Source organism: Paroedura picta, chromosome 17, assembly GCF_049243985.1.
Source record: "Paroedura picta isolate Pp20150507F chromosome 17, Ppicta_v3.0, whole genome shotgun sequence".
NCBI lineage: Eukaryota > Metazoa > Chordata > Lepidosauria > Squamata > Gekkonidae > Paroedura > Paroedura picta.
Window position 1 is genome coordinate 5,034,117 of NC_135385.1, and position 19,867 is coordinate 5,053,983.

A 19,867-nucleotide genomic window follows, 5' to 3' on the forward strand; every position below is an offset into this window, starting at 1 on the left:
CTAGTCTGATCCAGCAGGGCTCTCCTCATGTTCTCACATTGCCACCATGTGGAGCCACTTCTGCGTGCAAACACTGTCCACTTTCTCCATAAACACACTCCTATGAGATTTCCCCTCCTTATGAATCAGATATAGCTGCTCTCCTACATATAGCATCTTTCCCGCTTTCCTCTGGAAGTCCTGGCCTCCAGCACACTTTGGTCAGGAAGAAGGCAGAAGTATTTGCACACCACTAGGGGCCCAAGAATGAGCCTCTTGTGGCGCAGAGTGGTAAGGCAGACGTCTGACAGCTTTGCCCATGAGGTTGGGAGTTCAATCCAGCAGCCGGCTCAAGGTTGACTCAGCCTTCATCCTTCCGAGGTCGGTAAAATGAGTCCCCAGCTTGCTGGGGGGTAAACGGTAATGACTGGGAAGGCCCTGGCAAACCACCCCGTATTGAGTCTGCCATGAAAACGCTAGAGGGCGTCACCCCAAGGGTCAGACATGACTCGGTGCTTGCACAGGGGATACCTTACCTTTAGGGGCCCAAGAAATGTATTGATTCTCCTTCTACCACCCCCCGTTATAGTGGTCATACGGAGCGCCAAATCCCCCTGTCCTAGTTCCCCTGCATTGATTATGTGTGACGAATAATAATAATAAAAATAGATTTATGGCATGTCTCCTGGAGATTTTAGAGGTGGGGTGGAGCCTAGGGAGGGAAAGCTTGCGGAGGGGAATCAGCAAAAGAAGAAGAAGAGTTAGTTTTCATACCTTGCCTTTCCCTTCCAGAAGGAGTCTCAAAGTGACTTACAACCGCAATCCCTTCCTCTCCCCACAACAGACATTGTGTGAGGTAGGCGAGTTGAGAGAGCTCTGAGGCAACTGCTGTGCGAGAACAGCTGTAAGAGGACTGTGACTAGCCCAAGATCACCCAGCTGGCTGTGTATGGAGGAGCGAGAATCAAACCTGGCAACCTGACCCCTCTCTCCGAAAGCTCCACGCATAATTTTATTTTTAAAGTTAAAAGACGGAAGAAACCCCTCTTGTCCTGGGATGGTGGTTTTTTGGGGGGGACATTTCTCTGGAAGCCAGGCACTGGGTGGCCGAGCCTGGTGCAGGTGGGTCAATTGCGTTGGCCGTGCTGCTACAAACAGTCCACGCGGCTTAATTTGTTTCAGGGTTGTACCCGCAGCCCGGCTCCTAACCGGAGAAGATTTGCGAATTCCTCTAACAAAACCCAGCATCCGCCGACCCCCAATTACATCTCAATCAACGTTAAGAGGCATCTGACATTTCCTTTGATTTATGGATTAACCTTTACATCTAATGCGGTCCCCCGTTTATTTTGTATTCATCAGTTCCGGGTAGTGCAGCAACCCTGGAGTTCATCGGAAAGAAGTGGCTAAATTAATAGCTTTCTCGCCCCTCTGCCTCCCAACCTCGGCAAAGGGAGCTAATGAAAAGTCCCTTTTATGCCGTTGATGGATGCTCACATTTGCACAAATAAAACGGCGCCGTTGTGCGGGACAAATACCACGGAGGTCCCCGGGTCTTTTTGGAGAGATTGGGGAAACGGGAGCTTAATGCAGAGGTGTGCCTTGCCTAACCAACGTCCCTCCTAAGATTTTGTTCTCCTCGGGTTAGTAGCGTTGCTGACTCCAGCGCAGAGCTCCTCAATCGGCGTTAGTTGAAAAATCAAGGGTGAATTCTGGTAGATCTCCGTGTCTCGCCTGGAGGTTGGCACCCCTAGTTCGTTCATCGGATTTAGAGCTCTCTCAGCCCCACCTACCTCACAGGGGGTCTGATCTGTGATCTGTGGAGAGGAAGGGAAGGGAAAGGGGGTTGTTAAACTGCTTTAGGAAGGACCTCCTCAATGGTGTTCCGTCCCCTATGGCAGGCGTAGTCGACCTGTGGTCCTCCAGATGTTCATGGACTACAATTCCCATCAGCCCCTGCCAGCATTTGGAGGACCACAGGTTGACTACCCCTGCCCTATGGAATATACTCGCTGATGACACCTGAGCCCTCCCGGACTCATTTAGTTTCTGGAGGGCATGCAAGGCTGAATTTTTTAGGCTGGCCTTTGGAGAGTAACCCATGTGGTTGAGTTGTTTGTCTAGAGGTATGGTGCGAGCCACATAATTAGTTTCATGTTTTATATATGAGAACTAGTGGTTAGGAGCACCAACTGCAAGGCTGGTTTGATTCCCTGCTCCCCCACATGCAGCCAGCTGGATGACCTTGGGCTCACCACAGCACTGGGAAAGCTGTTCTGAACGAGGAGGAATCTCAGGGCTCTCTCAGCCTCCCCTCCCTCACAGGGTGTCTGTTGTGGGGAGAGGAAAGGGAAGGCGATTCTAAGCTGCTTTGTGACTCCTTCAGGGAGAGAAAAGCGGCATATAAGAACCAACTCTTCTTCTCCTTCTCCTTCTCCTTCTCCTTCTCCTTCTCCTTCTCCTTCTCCTTCTCCTTCTCCTTCTCCTTCTCCTTCTCCTTCTCCTTCTCCTTCTCCTTCTCCTTCTCCTTCTCCTCCTCCTCCTCCTCCTCCTCCTTCTCCTTCTTATGTTATCTGCTTTTAGGCAGATTTATATGGTTTTCACGTTGCAAGTCACCACGAGACCCTTGGGGTGAGGAGTGGCTTAAAAAATTATGATAAACAAATACCTCGCTTCTCACTACCTCCTTCAGGTAGGAGTCTCCAAGCGGCTTACAATCGGCCTTCCCTCCCTCTCCCCACAGCAGGCACCCTGTGAGGTACGTGAGGCTGAGAGAGCTCGGAGAGAACTGTGAGTGGCCCAAGGTCAGCCAGCTGGCTGCGTGTGGAGGAGCGGGGAATCCAACCTTGCTCTCCGGATTAGAGTCTGCCTCTCTTCCCCAGGACCCCATGCTGGCTCCCGCTAGAAATGTTCTTTACGTCTCAGATGTTTCTTGTCGAAAGCAGAATGTTTACATACCTCATTTGGCTCCAGACCTTCTGTGGGTTCTCACTCAGAGGAGCAAACCAGATCCACATGTTCTCAGTTCACACCGAGGCAGCGAGATGGCCTGCTTTCCCACCGGCCTCCGCTCTTCCACAAATTCATGATGGAAACTCACCGGTCCTGGCGGTTCAGATAAGGTCTCCGAATTGACTTCAGCGCAGGGCAACCCATGTGCAAAGCTCCATTCAATGTCTCCCAGGCTTGTCAACCTCCAGGTGGTAGCTGGAGATCAAGGTCTATTAAAAGCAACATGCTCTTTTCACTTCAGCCCAGGACGGGTTTGCAGGAAGGGGTCTTTTTGAAAAAAATGACCTGGTGTTTGTGACTTCTTTGATAGCCATAATATAGCTCCAGGGTATTTACTGGGACCTCAGTATAGTACAGAACTATGCTTCATCTCCCTGGTTGTAAAAAATCTGTTTTTTTTTTTTTAAATATATGGATATTCTATTTATTTATGAATTTGTGGGTTAGTAATACCTCTGAGGAAGATCCATTTGGATCGAAATGCATCAGGCTGTTTGCTTACCTGTGGCATATTTGTTGGTACCGTGTATGTTACTCAGAGGAGTTTTGCATCCCACTTTGCCCTGGAAGCTTGATGCGTGAGCTTAGGGTGGCCATGCCCTGTCCGCCTATCCTAGAATCATAAAATAATAGAGTTGGAAGGGACCTCCTGGGTCATCTAGTCCAACCCCCTGCACTATGTGGACACTCACATTCCAATTGCTCATCTACTGTCACCTGCCACCCCCTTGAACCTTCACAGAATCAGCCTCTCCGTCAGATGGCTCTCCAGCCTCTGTTTAAAAATCTCCAAAGATGGAGAACCCACCACCTCCCGAGGAAGCCTGTTCCACTGAGAAACCTCACGGGATTGTTGGTAGGGTCAAGAAGAGGCATGGAAAGCAACATAAACCTCTTTGGGCCCTCACTGGAGAGGAAGATGGGATGGGACTACAGTAAATCAATAAATATGTTGTCATTCTCGGGGGGGTCTCCAAGACTGGAGGCTGCCAAGCCTAGATTTGAGCTGTAAACTGTCCAGCGCTCAGCTCCTTCTCTTAGCACGTCTTGTGTGAATCATAGAATCATAGAGTTGGAAGGGACCATCCAGGCCATCTAGTCCAACCCCCTGCTCAACGCAGGATCATAGAATCATAGAATCATAGAGTTGGAAGGGGCCATGCAGGCCATCTGGTCCAACCCCCTGCTCAACGCAGGATCATAGAATCATAGAATCATAGAGTTGGAAGGGGCCATGCAGGCCATCTGGTCCAACCCCCTGCTCAACGCAGGATCATAGAATCATAGAATCATAGAGTTGGAAGGGACCATCCAGGCCATCTGGTCCAACCCCCTGCTCAACGCAGGATCATAGAATCATAGAATCATAGAGTTGGAAGGGGCCATGCAGGCCATCTGGTCCAACCCCCTGCTCAACGCAGGATCATAGAATCATAGAGTTGGAAGGGGCCATGCAGGCCATCTAGTCCAACCCCCTGCTCAACGCAGGATCAGCCCAGAGCATCCTAAAGCATCCAAGAAAAGTGTGCATCCAACCTTTGCTTGAAGTCTGCCAGTGTGGTTCCAGCTCCGTGTGGTCGCACAGGACCTGGGGATGCCCCAGTCCCCCCTCCAGGCAAGAGAGAAAATGGCAGCTTTGGATGGTCGACTCCATAGCATTATACTCCACTGAGGGCCTTCCCCTACCCAAATCCCGCCCACTCCTGGCTCCGCCCCCAAAGTATCCAACCCAGAACTAGCAACGCCGGCTCCATTCAGTCAAACTGTTGCCATTATATATTCATAGAATCATAGAATCATAGAGTTGGAAGGGGCCATACAGGCCATCTAATCCAACCCCCTGCTCTACGCAGGATCATAGAATCATAGAATCATAGAGTTGGAAGGGGCCATACAGGCCATCTAGTCCAACCCCCTGCTCAACACAGGACTAGCCCTAAGCTTTGCATGTACTCCATGGCCACCATCTTGGCCTCTGCCCTTCAGAAAGGCAATCAATATTCCTCAGCAACTCGACCTGTGGGTCTGAGCATGGGTCTCATTCCTTTCCGCAGGAACCGGTGCCGATCCGGGGTCAAAACGGCGCTCCTCGCCTACTCGCGAGGAGCCATTTTGAACGGCAAGGTGACACGACCTCCCCATTTTTACGATTAATCCCATCCCACCGGTTTCAGTTCAGTGGATTTGCAGTTTCTTTTAATTTGGTTTCTCCCCCTTACTCCCCCAAATTTGCCTCCAGCAGAAGGAGAAGTAATTGCATTGGGGGGGGGGGGGGGCTGGACGGAGAGGAGATGCATTCAGGAACTGCTAATTTATAAGCCGCAGTATCACCGCCGAACAGGCCTTCCGTGCGCTTCAAAGGAAATGGGGACTTAGAACAACAAAGGAGACCATGTTTTCATAATTTACATTGCAAGGCGTTTGGTATTTGGAGAGATGTTAAAAGATGCCGTTTGGCAAATATTAGCCTCTGTTGTTTTTTTTTAAATTGTTGTCAGGAGCCAAACACAGCTGTAGGTAATATTCGGTTTTCTTTCTTTCTTTCTTTCTTTCTTTCTTTCTTTCTTTCTTTCTTTCTTTCTTTCTTTCTTTCTTTCTTTCTTTCTTTCTTTCTTTCTTTCTTTCTTTCTTTCTTTCTTTCTTTCTTTCTTTCTCTTTCTTTCTTTCTTTCTTTCTTTCTTTCTTTCTTTCTTTCTTTCTTTCTCTCTCTCTCTCTCTCTCTCTCTCTCTCTCTCTCTTTCTCTCTTTCTCTCTTTCTTTCTCTCTCTCTCTCTTTCTCTCTCTCTCTCTCTCTCCCCTACCTTTTGGGAAGCAGATGCTTGGATATCCATCTGACGGAGAGGCTGATTCTGTGAAGGCTCAAGGGGGTGGCAGGGGACAGTGGATGAGCGAGAGGGTTGTGAGTGTCCTGCATAGTGCAGGGGGTTGGACTAGATGACCCAAGAGGTACCTTCCAACTTTGTGATTCTATGATCCTATGAATGAATGAATGAATCAATCAATCAATCAATAAATACATGAGTGAGTCCACACTCAAAATCCACCCTTTGCTCCCGGGGAACTGATCTCTGTTGCCTGGAGATGTGTTCTGATTCTGGAAGATCTCCAGGTCTCACCTGGAGGCTGGCACCTCTACCTGTATGGGAGGGCACTCATCCACCATTTGGCTTCTCTCCTGTACTTTGGCTGCTCAGAAGGACCGAAAGGGTACTCAGAGTGGTAAGTCTGTGGCTTAGCCAGCCTGGGGTAGTGGTTAAGAGCAGCGGCCTCTGGTGTGGAGAGCTGAGTTTGACGCTGCCCTCCTCCACATGCAGCCAGCTTGGGGGACCTTGGGCTCACCACGGCACTGATAAAACTGTTCTGACCAAGCAGTGATATCAGAGCTCTCTCAGCCCCACCTACCTCACAGGGTGCCTGTTCTGGGGAGAGGAAGGGAAAGAGATTGTCAGCTGCGTTGAGACTAAAAAACTGTTTTTTTGTACCCTGCTTTCCAAAGGAGTCACCAGGCAGCTTAGAATCACTTTCTGTGGCAAGGCAGGATCCGCACCTGGGTCTTCCAGACCTTCAACTCTCTAACCCAAGCCTTCTCAACCGAGGGTTTGTGAAACCCTGAGGTTTCTTAACAGCCCTGGAAGGGTTTCTCGAATAGGTGGGAGTTAATTAATTAAAAAAAAAAAACCCTTAAACATTTACCAGGTGATATGACCATATATGGTCATGCTGACCCTCCCTCCCTCCCTCCCTCCCAAAATGGCCAATGATGGGTCTGGAGGGGGTGGGAAGGGGAGGGTCCCCGGGTGGGCGTGTCCACAGTTTTGCTACCCAACCATGTTCTGCCCAATTCCACCACTTCTGGAGTTTTTCAAAGCTTGAAGAATATCTCAGGGGGTTCCTCAAAAGTCCCAAAGTTGAGAAAGGCTGGTCTATCCACTACACCCCCTTGGCCAAGCACACCCACAGAAACCGAGAGCAAGAGAGTCCGATTGCAGGCCAACTCCGGCCTCCTCCCCCTTCCCCTTCCCCTTCCCCGTGAAAAGGTAATTTGCGTAAATTTACCCACGACCATTGTAAGGCTATGCCTCACAACGACATTAATGGAAACTCGTTGATCCGTAAACCCTTGAGTGGTAGGCATTCCCTCGGGGGGCAATGCAATATTCATGCTAATATCCGCGATCGATCTCAGGATTTGCAAGAATGGCATAAAGTATTTAATTATAATTATGTCGGGGAACGGCGTTGTAACGGCGACGGCGTTTTGAATAAGGTCACATCTCGCCTTAACCCTCTTTATGTAGCCCCGTATTAAATGCCATTCAGTTGTAAGGCATGGGAACCTTTTGGGAAGTCAGCAGACTGCAGTGCAGCAGGTAAATTGAAAAAATGTCCCTTGGTTTTTTTTTATAGGCACATGATTGATCTCCTTCGCAAAACCAACGTTAGCATAGCAGTGAGCTACACAAATGCCGCGGATCAAGTGCTGGGTCTACCAGATACCGTCTCCTTGCGGGTCAAAATAATGGGTATATTAACATACATTAATTTTATTTGCTCTAGATTGACGCTGACTTTCAACGTTAACCTTTACAAAGGGAATAGTTCTTTTTGGTGTGTGGGGCTTCCCTCCCTCTCCTTCATTTGCCTTCCCAAAAGTCAGGAAGCAAATTTGACGCTAGAAGAAGAAGAGAGGAAGAGTTGGTTCTTAGACGCCACTTTTCTCTACCTGAAGAAGTCTCAAAGCAGCTTCCATTCGCCTTCCCTTCCTCTCCCCACAACAGACATCCTGTGAGGTGGGTGAGGCCGAGGGAGCCCTGATATTACTGAAGAAGAGTTGGTTCTTATATCCTGCTTTTCTCTACCTGAAGAAGTCTCCAAGTTGCTTCCCTTCGCCTTCCCTTTCCTCTCCCCACAACAGACACCCTGTGGGGTGGGTGAGGCTGAGAGAGCCCTGATATCACTGCTTGGTCAGAACAGTTTTATCAGTGCCATGGCGAGCCCAAGGTCACCCAGCTGGCTGCACATGGGGGAGCAAGGAATCAAACTTGGCTTGCCAGATTAGAAGTCTGTACTCCTAACCACTACACCAAGCTGGCTCTCTGTGGTGTAGACATTATGCTAGCTAGAATTCCTTCCTTGACTTGCAGCATCACAGAATCCCTCAGAAAAGATGGACGTCTTTCCGCCGGACTACAAAATCCCTTTTGGTGCCCCGCAGGTCAAGTCTAGGGGTGAAAGCAAGCCAGAATGGAATTGTAAGCATTTGAGTTGACAGCTCTAGCTTAGGAAGCACCTGAAGACGCTGGGGGGGGGGGAGCTAAAGGAGGGGCGGGACCTTAGCAAAGGTCCGCCTTCCAGAGCCGCCATTTTCTTCAGGTGAATTGAGCTCCATTGCCTGGGAGCGGCTCTTATCCCAGGAGGCCTCCAGCCACCACCTGAAGGAAGCTGACAAAAACAATGTACTCCGAATTAACACCATATGTCAGAACGTGGACCAGTTAACCACACGTTTCCATAAATTTCCTCAGTGACACCATTACATAATGCTGAACAGGCTTTGTGAAGCTCAAAGCCTGGCAGGCAGAAGTTCACAGTATAAAGTATCCCAAATATTTGGGTGTATTAAATGGCTTTAAATGATTTGTGGGTGAAAGAGGGCCTAGATCTTGTGGGATGGGAAAGTGAGTCAGTAATAGATTCTTGCATCGATTACCAAAAACTGTACAGCTCCCCCCCCCCTGAATTCCCCCTCTCTGTATGTGTATGTGTGTGAGTTATAAGCATAAATTTGGAAAGGAAAATTGTAGTAGCCCACAGCCTGGGTGGCCAACCTGTGGCTCTCCAGATGTCCATGGACTACAATTCCCATGAGCTACTGCCAGGGGCTCATGGGAACTGTAGTCCATGGATACCTGGAGAGCCACAGTTTGGCCACCCCTGGCCTATCGCCACAAGCAAGAAACTAATGGTCAGTTTCTTGACTAATGGACAGACATTTTGACTAATGGATAGACTGCTCTCACCTGGTTTCCCAAAAGCCCACTGAGGAGTCGCAAAACTCCCTCCTTCTGGTCCTTAATCTGGCAGAGGAGTCCTACAGCAGTGATGTGCAGAGCAGAAGAGGGGAATGAAATCGCCACCATCTAGTCAGGGCCACAGAAAATGGCTTCTCGGTGTTGGGGGTCTTCTTAACCAGGTGCAGAACCCACCACAGATCCACCAGTTTCTGACGGCTTGCAAGGTATGAAGGCCAGCCTTCAAGTGGTGGGTGGAGAACTCCCGCTGGTATATCTGCTCTCCAGGTGACCGAGATCAATTCACCTGGAGAAAATGGGTGGAAGGTGGACTCTGGGTCATGATACCCTTTTGGAGTTGCTCAGCGTCCCCAAACCCACACTTCTCAGGCTGCACCCCCAAAATCTTCAGGGATTTCCTGACCCAGAGATGTAAGTGGAGGTTGTGGGGTGTAGAACTGTATGGTATAGCCAGATTTTGTCAGATCTTGAAAACTAAGCAGGATGGATGGATGGACCACCAAGGAAGATACTGGAGGAAGGTAATGGCAAACCTACTCTGCTTCTCCCTTCCCTTGAAAGGCCCTTGCGGGGCCTCCATAAATCTTGGATGGGAGACCACCAAGGAAGACTCTGCAGAAGAAGGCCATGGCCAACCATCTCTCCTTCTCCCTTGCCTTGAAATCCCCTTGCTAGGGCCTCCATAAATCTGGGATGGAAGACCACCGAGGAAGACTCTTCATAGGAGGGCAATGGCCAACCACCTGTGCATCTCCCTTGCCTTGAAAGCCCCTTGCTGGGGTCTCCATACATCCGTTGCAACTTGAAAGCAATATCCATCCATCCATCCATCCATCCATCCATCCATCCATCCATACAAAAGTGTAGTTTTGGGTCTACTTCATGCCGGACCATCAGAATCCGGAAGAGATACATTTAGGACAGAGGGAGAAGAGAGCTGTTTTTTTTTTATACCCCACTTTTCACTATCCGAAGGACTCCCAAAGTGGCTTACAAACCCTCCCCCCACAACAGACACCCTAGGAGGGAGGTGGGACTGAGAGAGCCCTAAGAGGACAGCACAATCAGGACTCTGACTAGCCCAAGGTCACCTGGCTGACTGCATATGGAAGAGTGGGGAATCGAACCTGGTTCTCCAGGTTAGAGTCCGCCGCTCTCAAAAGAAGCTCCAGATTAACTAGAAACTATCTTTTTAGAATTTATTTTGGATGTATTTTTGGATGGCTTTGTTTTGGGCTTTTTTGGGGTGGGGAGCCACTACGCCCACGGGTCTCAAACCTCATAATAAGATCTCATTAGAGTTGAGCAAAACATTCCTTCTTTTATTTCTTTTCATATTTGTTCGTATTTTCGGTTTGGTTTCCACAGCCGGTTTTAAAGATGGGTTTCTTATCGTGTGTGAAAATGGTAGGCTTTTTCTATGCAACGTACACACTCTGTACATACAGTGTACCTCAGGTAGCCATATAATATATGCATAATGGATGGTGGTGATAGACCAAAGCACAGATATTACATTTTATGGATGGAAAAAGTCCGTGCAAGGAAGCAGGAAACAGCGTGAAATTATTATTTTTTAAATCATGGTTCGCATTAGACAAGAGAGACACAAACGTAGAATAATTCTGGCGTCCAAACAGCACGGAATTCAAAACTCTCCCTGTTTGGCCGTATTGTTAAACACATCTTTGTGAAGGAATTACTGGGGCCTTGGTCACATGTATATATTATTCCTGTACATAGAAATTCTTTCAGTTCCATAGATTCTTTACCATTACAATCTTGTCAAGAAAGACCGTGTCACTCCTGAACTTTTAGCGTCATGTTTCCCCGAGGGCTGAACTGAGAAAATGGCTGTTCTGTCCAATGAATACTAGTGTATAAATAAATTTGCAAGTTCAGGCTGAAAGATTAGAGATTTGGGGCTATCGATTAGAGATTTGAGGCTATCGCTTTGGGGCTATCGACGGCCAGTTTGACTTCTACTCCAACCAAGGAGAGGAGAGACCTAAATTGGACCCATATGTTTTCACCGGAAAAACTGCCCCATGACACAAATACATTGAAGAAAGGCCATTCCCGAATCTTCTCTTCCCCTAGCGGGCAAGGGCCACCTTCCGACAGATGGCTTTCTATGTAATCATTGCATTGTGGATGCTATGGTTGGACGCCCCTTTGTGCCTCCGGAACATTTGGAAAGTCAGGGGGAGAAACAGCAAATAACCTTCACAGGGTCAGAGCTGTGGCTTGGTTGCGCATGAACATGTGAGTGCATTATGACCGCCTCTAGTGACAGAAGGACCAGCTGAAAATCACCTCTAGTTTCTCAGTGGATGTTTCCCATATGGAAACTGACATTCCTATTTTATCCTTTGGGGACACCTGATGGATTCTGGATGGACTAAAGAGAAGTCCTTGTTTACTCGGTCAGCAATGACACTGTGGAATTGGTTGTCGATGGATGTAGTGATGTCCAGAGGTTAAGACAGATCCATAGAGGGGAGAGCCATCAATTAGTAGCCCCAGTACCCAAGGGGGAGGAAGCCCCTGAATATCAGGAGGCAGAGTCTGCAGGTGTTGTGTCCTCAATGCTCTGTTTACTAGGTTCCAGGGGAACTGGTTGGCTACTGGGTGAAATGGGACCATGATCCAGTAGCTCTTGCATTCTTATGCACCAGCAGACGTACAAGCAAGGTAACAGGAGACTCGGTGCAAACTGGTTGGACGTGGTTGTTTTGCTAGGCGAGTGTCTGCATGATTTCAGGTGTGGTGAACTTTTCTTAATTTGTCGTCACCTGGATGTGGGAGCTGCTGGGGTCCTCCTGTTTGGGCGTTTAACCTTTTAACCTGGATGCCTCCGTTGCTATGTAGATGGCTCAGGGACTCGTGTGGGTGAGGAGTTGGCCCTCCGTGAGCAACATAGGCTGGGTGAACATGGAAGGGAACCCCTAGCATAACTCCCACGCTGCTTCTCCCACTCCATACTGTGACAGTGGGCATAGGTGGAACATCGACCCCCTAACTCAGGGGTGGGCAAACTATGGCTCTCCAGATGTCCATGGACTACAGTTCCAATGAACCCCTGCCAGCATGTGCTCATGGGAATTGTAGTCCATGGAGAGCCACAGTTTGGCCACCCCTGGTCTAACCCATTCTTCTGGGGATGTCAGAGAGAAGTTGAACAGTAAACCACCACATTTACCTAGACTGATCCCCACTGATGTGGGCTCCAGGCAAGCCCTAGTTCTTCCAAGTGCAAACAAGGATCCAGACCACAATTTCTTAGTTCTCTTTCTGGGACCAGGGGATACTCAAGGACTAGCAACTTGAATTAACTGCAGCCTGACTCGACCTGGATGGCCTAGGCTAGCTCCATCTCCTCTTGCCCTGAAGACCCTCTGGAGTCACCATAAGGCCATTCCAACGTGACGGCACATTCCATGCACAGCAACATGAATGAACACTTGGTCGGATCCAGCCAACCCATTTGAGTTTCATTCACCTTGGCCAGCAAAACAGGCCCAATCCCCCTAAGAGCCCTTCCGAGGCCCTTCCATTCATTTTAGTGCTGTTGGGTAGGAGAGAAGAACTGGGGGTTTTATATGCCCACTTTTCACTGCCTGAAGATGTCCCAGAGTGACAATCCCTACAAGCAGTTGTGGGGAAAACCAGTCAGTTCTGGAAACCTAGACCTGACTCAGCCAAAAATGGATTGTGTCATTTATTGAACAAATGTGGAATATTAACGCTAGTTGTATGATAAAGGGGCAACCTAAGAGAACCAGATTCGAATCCTTACCCAGGGTGCCCATGAACCAGTCAATTTTTTCAGCCTAACCTCTCACCAAGTGGGCGAGAGGATAAAATCGAAGAAAATTTGACAGTTAGTCACCCTAAGATTGTTGAGTAGGATCAACATGTCTCGGATAGCTCTCTCCGCTCCTCACAGTTTTAGAAAACAAAATCCCCCTTCCTTATGAGTACACCCATGGCAGCGATTCTTTTTAAACACACCTTGATTAAAATTTGGTAAGTCCTGAGGCAAGTGAAATTGCTTTGCAGGCCTCACCCATCCCTGATGGGACCGCAATTCCCCCCAAAAGAGTCAAGCGAGGGACCAGTTCTTGACAAATCGGAAATACCGAGCAAGGGAGAACAGGCTCTCTAGCTGAAAAGTCCGGAAATGGAGAGGAACGGAGAAACCCTTTGTCGTCTAACACATGTCAATCTTTGCCTCAAGCAGTGCAAGGGATGAGCGGTTCGGCCACTTGCTGCCTCCTCTCCTGAGAAGGGGAAAAAAAGAGAGCGAAGCAGATGGAACTCGTTAAGCGACACACAAGGACCGCCGGATGAACACAAAAACTGCACAGTAGCTCCCGTTGGGTCGCACAAACCCGACTTCACATTGTCCAGAACTGGAGGCTGAGGTGCGGAGAATCCAAGAACGGGAGTTTGTTGTCCTGCGTGTGATACGGAGGAGACCTCAGCGCAGGCAGAGGGTCTGGGGCCGACAGAATGTAATCAATGCTAAATTTAATTTCGGAGTCAGATTTTCCTACCGAGGAAGTGTTTAGACTCTCTCGGCTGGCAGCGGCGCTAGGAAAAAGCTCTCCGGGCTCCGGAGCTTGAGGCCGAGGATCCGTTTTCTCGCTGGAAGAACAAGACTTGCTGGAGAAGCCAGAATCCGCTGAGGAGAAGGCGGGGAGACCGTTCTGCTCCCCGGCTGACCTTCTCTCCCTGGCTTCTCGCTTCACGTTCCTCCTCCTCCTCCGCCTCCTGTAATTCCCATTTTCAAAGAGGTCCAGCATGGACTCGCAGCCCGACGCAAAACTCCAATAGTTCCCTTTCCCCTTTTCGTTGCCTTCCGTTCGTGGGACCTGCATTTCATTTCGTTATTGGAAAAAAGCAACCCGGTTAGCTCCTTCTTGCTCGAAGTGTCTATTAAAAGAGGTGATCGAATGGGTCTACAAAACATTTTGACCTTTGACCCTCCCCCTTTGTTCTACAGCGCTGGTCCCCAACATGGCTGTGGAGGGCACGATGGTGCCTAATCATACCATCTCTGGTGCCCTCAAAGTGTTTTTGGAAAGTGGGAGAGGCTGGATTCTGATTGGCTGATTTTTTTAAATTGTTTACCGTGCCAACACAGAGCACAATTGTGGGACTGAAAGCATGTGGGGGCAGCCATTTTGTGGCTGGCTTTGCCTTTTATGGACACCATTTTGTGGCTGGCTTTGCCTTCTATGGACGCCATTTTGTGGCTGGCTTTGCCTTCTACGGCTGCCATTTTGTGGCTGGCTTTGCCTTCTACGGCTGCCATTTTGTGGCTGGCTTTGCCTTCCATGGACGCCATTTTGTGGCTGGCTTTGCCTTCTACGGCTGCCATTTTGTGGCTGTTTTTGCCTTCTATGGACGCCATTTTGTGACTGTTCCCACTGCCCAGGATTCGAATGGCAAAGATGCTTAGAAAGATTGGGACTCCCCCACTCTAGTGGCTTGGATCTGTAAAGCCAAACCATTGCCGTTTGGTGGCAAAGCAAATGCACTTTGCACATGCCCAGAAACCCTCTGCTCTCTATTATTACTTGGGAACGTTCTAAGGCTGAGCCTGCAGCCTTCAGCAAGAGGCTCCGTGGCTGAAGCAGCCCTGTCTGCAGGAACTGTAAGCATGTCTGTTTGTGTAAGTCTGCGTGTGGCAGATGCTGCTCTTTCAACATCTGGCTCCGTTTAAATGCACCGCTGGTGTAAACATATACGACAACTCTCAGAAAAGCAGGCCCTCTAATTATAGAAGTGGTAGGTAAATAGCCCCCTTTTCCCTGCGCTACGTACTAACACACATCAGATGAGAACAATATATTATTCTCTTTCTGGTCTTTCCCCCTACCTTTTCCAGGGAGGGGCTAGAGGCTGAAGACGCAGTTTAAAGCCCTGTTGAAACCATGCAACCTTCTTGTTTTGAGAGCAGTGGTGCTCCAATGGTGCCCCAAGGAACTCTGGGTATCCTCGGAGAATTCATATAGGTTTTTATCAATTAGGTGAGCACGAGGTCATCGAGTGAGTTTCTCTGATCTTAGTTTGAGAGCTGGGTTTGATTCCCCACTCCTCCACATGCATCCAGCTTGGTTGATTTGTATACCCCGCTTGTCTCTGCCCGAAGGAGTCTCTAAGCGGCTGACAATCGCTTTCCCTTTCCTCTCCCCACAACAGGCGCCCTGTCAGGGAGGTGAGGCTGAGAGAGCTCTGGAAGAACTTCTCTGTGAGAACAGCTCTAACAGGACTGCGACTAGCCCAAGGTCTCACCCAGGTGGCTGCAGGTTTACGAGGAGCGGGGCATCAAACCCTGCTCACCGGATGAGAAGCCACCGCTCTTAACCATGAGACCAAGCTGGCTTGGGAGTCAGTCTTTCCTGGCTTGGGGGTCAGGTTTTTGGCCTCACCAGTTTTAGTTGGAGATGCCAGGGGTTGAACCTGGGACCTTCTGCATGTGAAGCAGGTGCCCTCTCACTGAGCCACGGATCAACCCCTCGAGCAGATGGGTCATTCCCTATAGAGGAAGCAGCAAATTCCAAATACACTTCCGGGAATCTCACCCTAACCCTAACCCTAACCCTACGGTCCTTGCGGGGTGGCTGACCCCATCTTACCTTCACAAAGCAGCTATTCAGGGACAAGTTGTGCCGAATCGAGTTCTGCCAGGCCCGCTGGTTGGTCCTGTAGTAGGGGAACTTCTTCATGATGAAGTCGTAAATGCCCGAAAGGGTCACTTTGTTGGACGGGCTCTGCTGAATAGCCATGGCGATTAAAGCGATGTAGCTGCCGGACGAAGAATACGGAAAGATGAGAACGGAGGTCTGTGACTCTCCCGGTCTGTCTCGGGGGGGGGGGGGGGCGGCTCGGCTCAGTTTGCTTCTGGCCACCCCTGGCTCTCGGAGCAGTGGCCCTTTGGGAGGGTCTGGGTCAGTTAGGGCCCAACCTAAAGAATTGGACCTGGGTTTCCTGGCCACACAGCAGCTGCAAGGGACGGCTGTGAGAAATCAAAGCTATTCGGGGTTTGGATGCTACCACTGGGGGAGAAAGATCTATGCCCCCCGCCCCCTAAAGCCATTTTCCTCAGGAGAAATCATGCCCGGCAGGGAGGGGGGAGTGTTACTCCCCAGTTTTTGCTGCTCCACATGAAGACACATTTCTGTTACAGCCACAAAACCAACCAATTGCACCTACGTCTGCAGCCATTAAATTTGGTTGTCCAGTTTTGTAACTGGATGTATTTTACTGTTCCATGACATTTATATTGTATTTTAATGTAATTTTATGTTGTAGTTAATTATGTTGATAGCTACCCTGAGATGCTGGTGAGGAGTGGGATACAAAATAGTAATAGTAATAGTAATAGTAATAGTAATAGTAATAGTAATAGTAATAGTAATAGTAATAGTAATAGTAATAGTAATAGTAATAGTAATAGTAATAGTAATAGTAATAGTAATAGTAATAGTAATAGCAAAGAAATCCGGTTTTTTATACCCCACTTTTCACTACCCAAAGGAGTCTCAAAGCAGCTTACAAACACCTTTCCCTTCCTCTCCCCACAACAGACACCCTGTGAGGTAGGTGTGGCTGAGAGAGCTCTGAGAGAACTGGGACTGGCCCAAGGTCACCCAGCGGACTACACGTGGATGAGTGGAGAATCAAATCTGATTCTCCAGGCTAGAGTCTGCCGCGTTGAACTTTAGCCATGTCACCAACCTGGCTTTAGGAGGATATTTTGCTGCTTCCCATTTCCCCATTCAATCCCTGACCCGTTCTTAGTTGTGCAAGACAGGTAGACGCATACCATCAGGATATGGGGATGCATAAATTTCCCACAGGAACTGGAGGCAAAAGTTGTCTGGGGAAAGGATTAACTCTTTGCCCAGGTCTGCAACCTCAGGATGAATCTCTCCCACTTTGCCATGGCTGCTATTACCCCCCTCGCCTTTCAACACGGGGAAGTCCTTGTAGTGGATTCCTCGATTCACGATCAAGGAGAACAGGGGATTATTTTTCTTGCTGTCAAGACAAGAGCTTAACAACTGCACAACTTAGGTCTGGTATTTGTGAAGCACGGCTCATGAAACGATCTTTGAGGCAGCTCTTCCGCGGACTGGGTTTCCACCAGCTGGGTTCAATCTGGGTACCCAAATGAACATAACCTCCTTCTTCCTCTTAAGGGTCATGGAGTCCAGTGCGCAGAACATGATGAAGTCCCGTATCACCCAGAGAACTGAGTCCGTCTCCCTAGTGACACTTCACACACCCCAAATTTGGGGTTACTTGTGATTTTCGGTGAGGACGAAGGCATTTGACAGAGTTGGCACCAGATCGAAATGATGGATAATTTTAGCGCTAGTCTAGTTCACTTTAAAAAGGAAACTTTTCAATTTAGGTCCTGCTTATTTTCGGTCCCGCATTTTGGTGTGATGCTTGTTAACCCGGGAGGTTGCTTTTTGGGGGAAGAGGGTCGACGGATCTGGTCGTTACCCTTGAAGGGTCACAAAAATATCCCTTTTGGAAAACGTGCTTCTGTCCCCATGCAGAGAGACGTGAAACCAGATTTGCTGTTTCTGCCTTTCTCCCCAGAAAAGAACAACGAGGTTTTTAAAAAAAAGGGTCAAGAATTTTGAAAACTTTTAATGAAAAGAAGGTCCAGAGAATTGCCCTCCTTAATAGACCTTCACCTCCATATTGTAATGTCTCTAGCTAGTAGCTACACATGTTAATATTCAGTAGTGCAGCCCTTTATATGTTCCGCGTAAAGTAATTATCAATGACATCAGCTTAAGTGGACCAGGAAGTATTTCTCCATCTGATCCTCTAGGATGCATCCTGGTCCGTTTAATTGGCAAATCAATCAACTAAAACGTGAGTTGATTAATCTTACTGCTTGGAATAATGTAAAGGAAAATTCACGGCGGAGAGTAGGAATAAAATAGAGAATGCCAGAAGCAGACATACAAAAGTGACAACGGTGTCTCAAAAAGAACCCACACTGAGGTTCTCGTATCATGCAAATTTAGGCTACAGTCCTATGCGTAATTGGAGAGTAAAACCCTTGAGAATACACAGACTTTCTTCCGAGTTGACATGCATGGAACTGCACTGTTATAGTGCTAAGCCGAGGTACCCCTAAGTACCTTGAATCGATAGATTTAGAAACGCATAACTCTGCTTAGGATGGCATGGTTAGTCAACGAATTCATCTATTAACGGGTTTAAAAGGAGCGATGCACCAAACCATTGGTCATCGACTGATGGTGTCATTCACGGCAAAACCGGATGCACCAAGAACGTGATGAACCGGGTTAGTAATTGGTCCAGAAGTTTTTCGTCGGAAAACACAATTCTTAGATTTCGGCAGAATAACAGAATCTCTTCACTTCTGCCTGGAGAATGACCGGATCTTTCATTTCCTCTGAATGCCATGACATTTGTAGAGGGGGGGTTGCTGATAATACTTTTAAAAAGCATAATATACTTTGTCGCTATTATTTAACCCTTTACCCAACGCCATCCAGGAGATCAGCCCTGGGTGTCCGTGGAGTTCCCCGGGTCAGAATCCAATGCTGTTATCTCTAGATCTTGACTTACAGTTTTGTTCTTAAAAAATATCCCCAGTGCACGAATTCCCAAAACATCTGGCCCATCTAAACCCTAGGAAGAGGTGCCAAGTGTGGTCACAATTCGTCTTCAAAACTGACAACGCGAAGCGAGGAAAAGAGGGATCGGGCAAGTTTCTCTTACCTGTAGGCAGGTCTGGTGAATTTCTTCTCTTCATCCGAGCTGCAGGTCGGATAATCGTCCCCGTCGTAGTTAAAACAGTTGTAGGGGTATTGAGTGTTGTCAAACATGTTGCCGGCCTTTTTGCAGCTCCTATGAACTAGGAGAGAGAGAGAAAGAGAGAAAGATGGAAAGAAGCATCCCCACGATAGCCTCCTCCTCCCCCTCCCCATTTCTCTCCCCCCCTCCCCTCCGCCTTCTGTCTCTCTCTCTCTCTCTCTCTTATTTACACACATGCACACACTCCCGAATTGAGTCAGCAGGTCTTCCCTTCTCGAATCCGTCTCCCCGAACAATCGGCGGGGTTTCGTTTCGTTTCATTTCGTTTCGTTCTTTTCGAGGGGAAGGCAGGCGGCCAGCCAATTCGAGCCAAGGTGGTGATGGTCCCTCCTGAACCTTTGAACTTGGGTGTGTGCAGCCTGCAGGGAGCTATTCCAGCTCCCTGGGTGGTCTCAAGCGGGCAAGCGCTCCCATCTACATATACAACGTGACCCAAAAAAAACGAGAGAGAGAGAGAGAGAGAGAGAGAGAGAGAGAGAGAGAGAAGAAAGCCCCTGCCAGGTTAATAACTCGTGCTCCGAGGCGTTTTGTAAATTAAACTTGGAAGATCGGAGTTCCTCTGTCTCGAACACAAGAGGGTGGACGCTTAAATTGTTTGGAGAAACCCGTCCTGCAACGAACACCTTTGGGACAAGGAGACGCAGGGCCTGCCTGGTCCATGCTTTTAAAAAACCACCGCCGTCCCATAACAGACGTAAATTATATTTCCATGAGTGAATGCAAAGGAACGTTCAAAGAGCGCCGAACAGAAGAACGTGAGCGACTACTGTCAAGTGCGGAAGAAAAAGGAAAATAGCTTCGGGCAAAAGAACTCCCTGTGTGGGCTTTGATCTACCGGATGAATTAGTCTAATAGCCGTGTGTCGGGATCCAATCCCGTAACAATTTGATCGTTCTCTCCCTCCCCCCCCCTTTGGAGTGGTTTCCAACAAGCAATGTAAACCCAACGATGGATCAGTCAACGGTT

At 48.6% G+C, this 19,867-nt stretch overlaps 2 protein-coding genes across 2 annotated transcripts in view; one reads left to right on the forward strand and one right to left on the reverse strand.

The window, feature by feature from the left end:
- The window catches only part of LOC143827143 (uncharacterized), a 77,352-nt gene extending 76,085 nt beyond the window's left edge, over positions 1 to 1,267 (forward strand). Inside the window, exon 3 of the mRNA XM_077316462.1 lies at positions 1,161 to 1,267. Coding sequence (XP_077172577.1) covers positions 1,161 to 1,186 — 26 coding nt within the window. The 3' untranslated portion in view covers positions 1,187 to 1,267. The remainder of the gene's footprint in view (positions 1 to 1,160) is intronic.
- A 9,056-nt stretch (positions 1,268 to 10,323) lies between these two features.
- Positions 10,324 to 19,297, reverse strand: FOXL3 (forkhead box L3). The gene is made up of 4 exons (XM_077316338.1): positions 19,076 to 19,297; positions 18,806 to 18,941; positions 15,670 to 15,838; positions 10,324 to 13,899 (listed from the first exon to the last, which is right to left on the reverse strand). Exons 2-4 carry the CDS (start codon positions 18,910 to 18,912, stop codon positions 13,423 to 13,425), a joined length of 753 nt encoding a protein of 250 aa, XP_077172453.1. The 5' UTR covers positions 18,913 to 18,941; positions 19,076 to 19,297; the 3' UTR covers positions 10,324 to 13,422.
- Positions 19,298 to 19,867: the final 570 nt, after the last annotated feature.

Bases quoted from the DNA above. Each gene is read 5' to 3' on its own strand.
- FOXL3 (XM_077316338.1), bottom strand. From the start codon at position 18,912: ATGTTTGACAACACTCAATACCCCTACAACTGTTTTAACTACGACGGG. The intron at 15,839-18,805 runs GTAAGAGAAACT...TTCGTCCGGCAG, and splicing joins TTCACCAGACCTGCCTACAG to CTACATCGCTTTAATCGCCA. The intron at 13,900-15,669 runs GTAAGATGGGGT...AATGAAATGCAG, and splicing joins TGAATAGCTGCTTTGTGAAG to GTCCCACGAACGGAAGGCAA.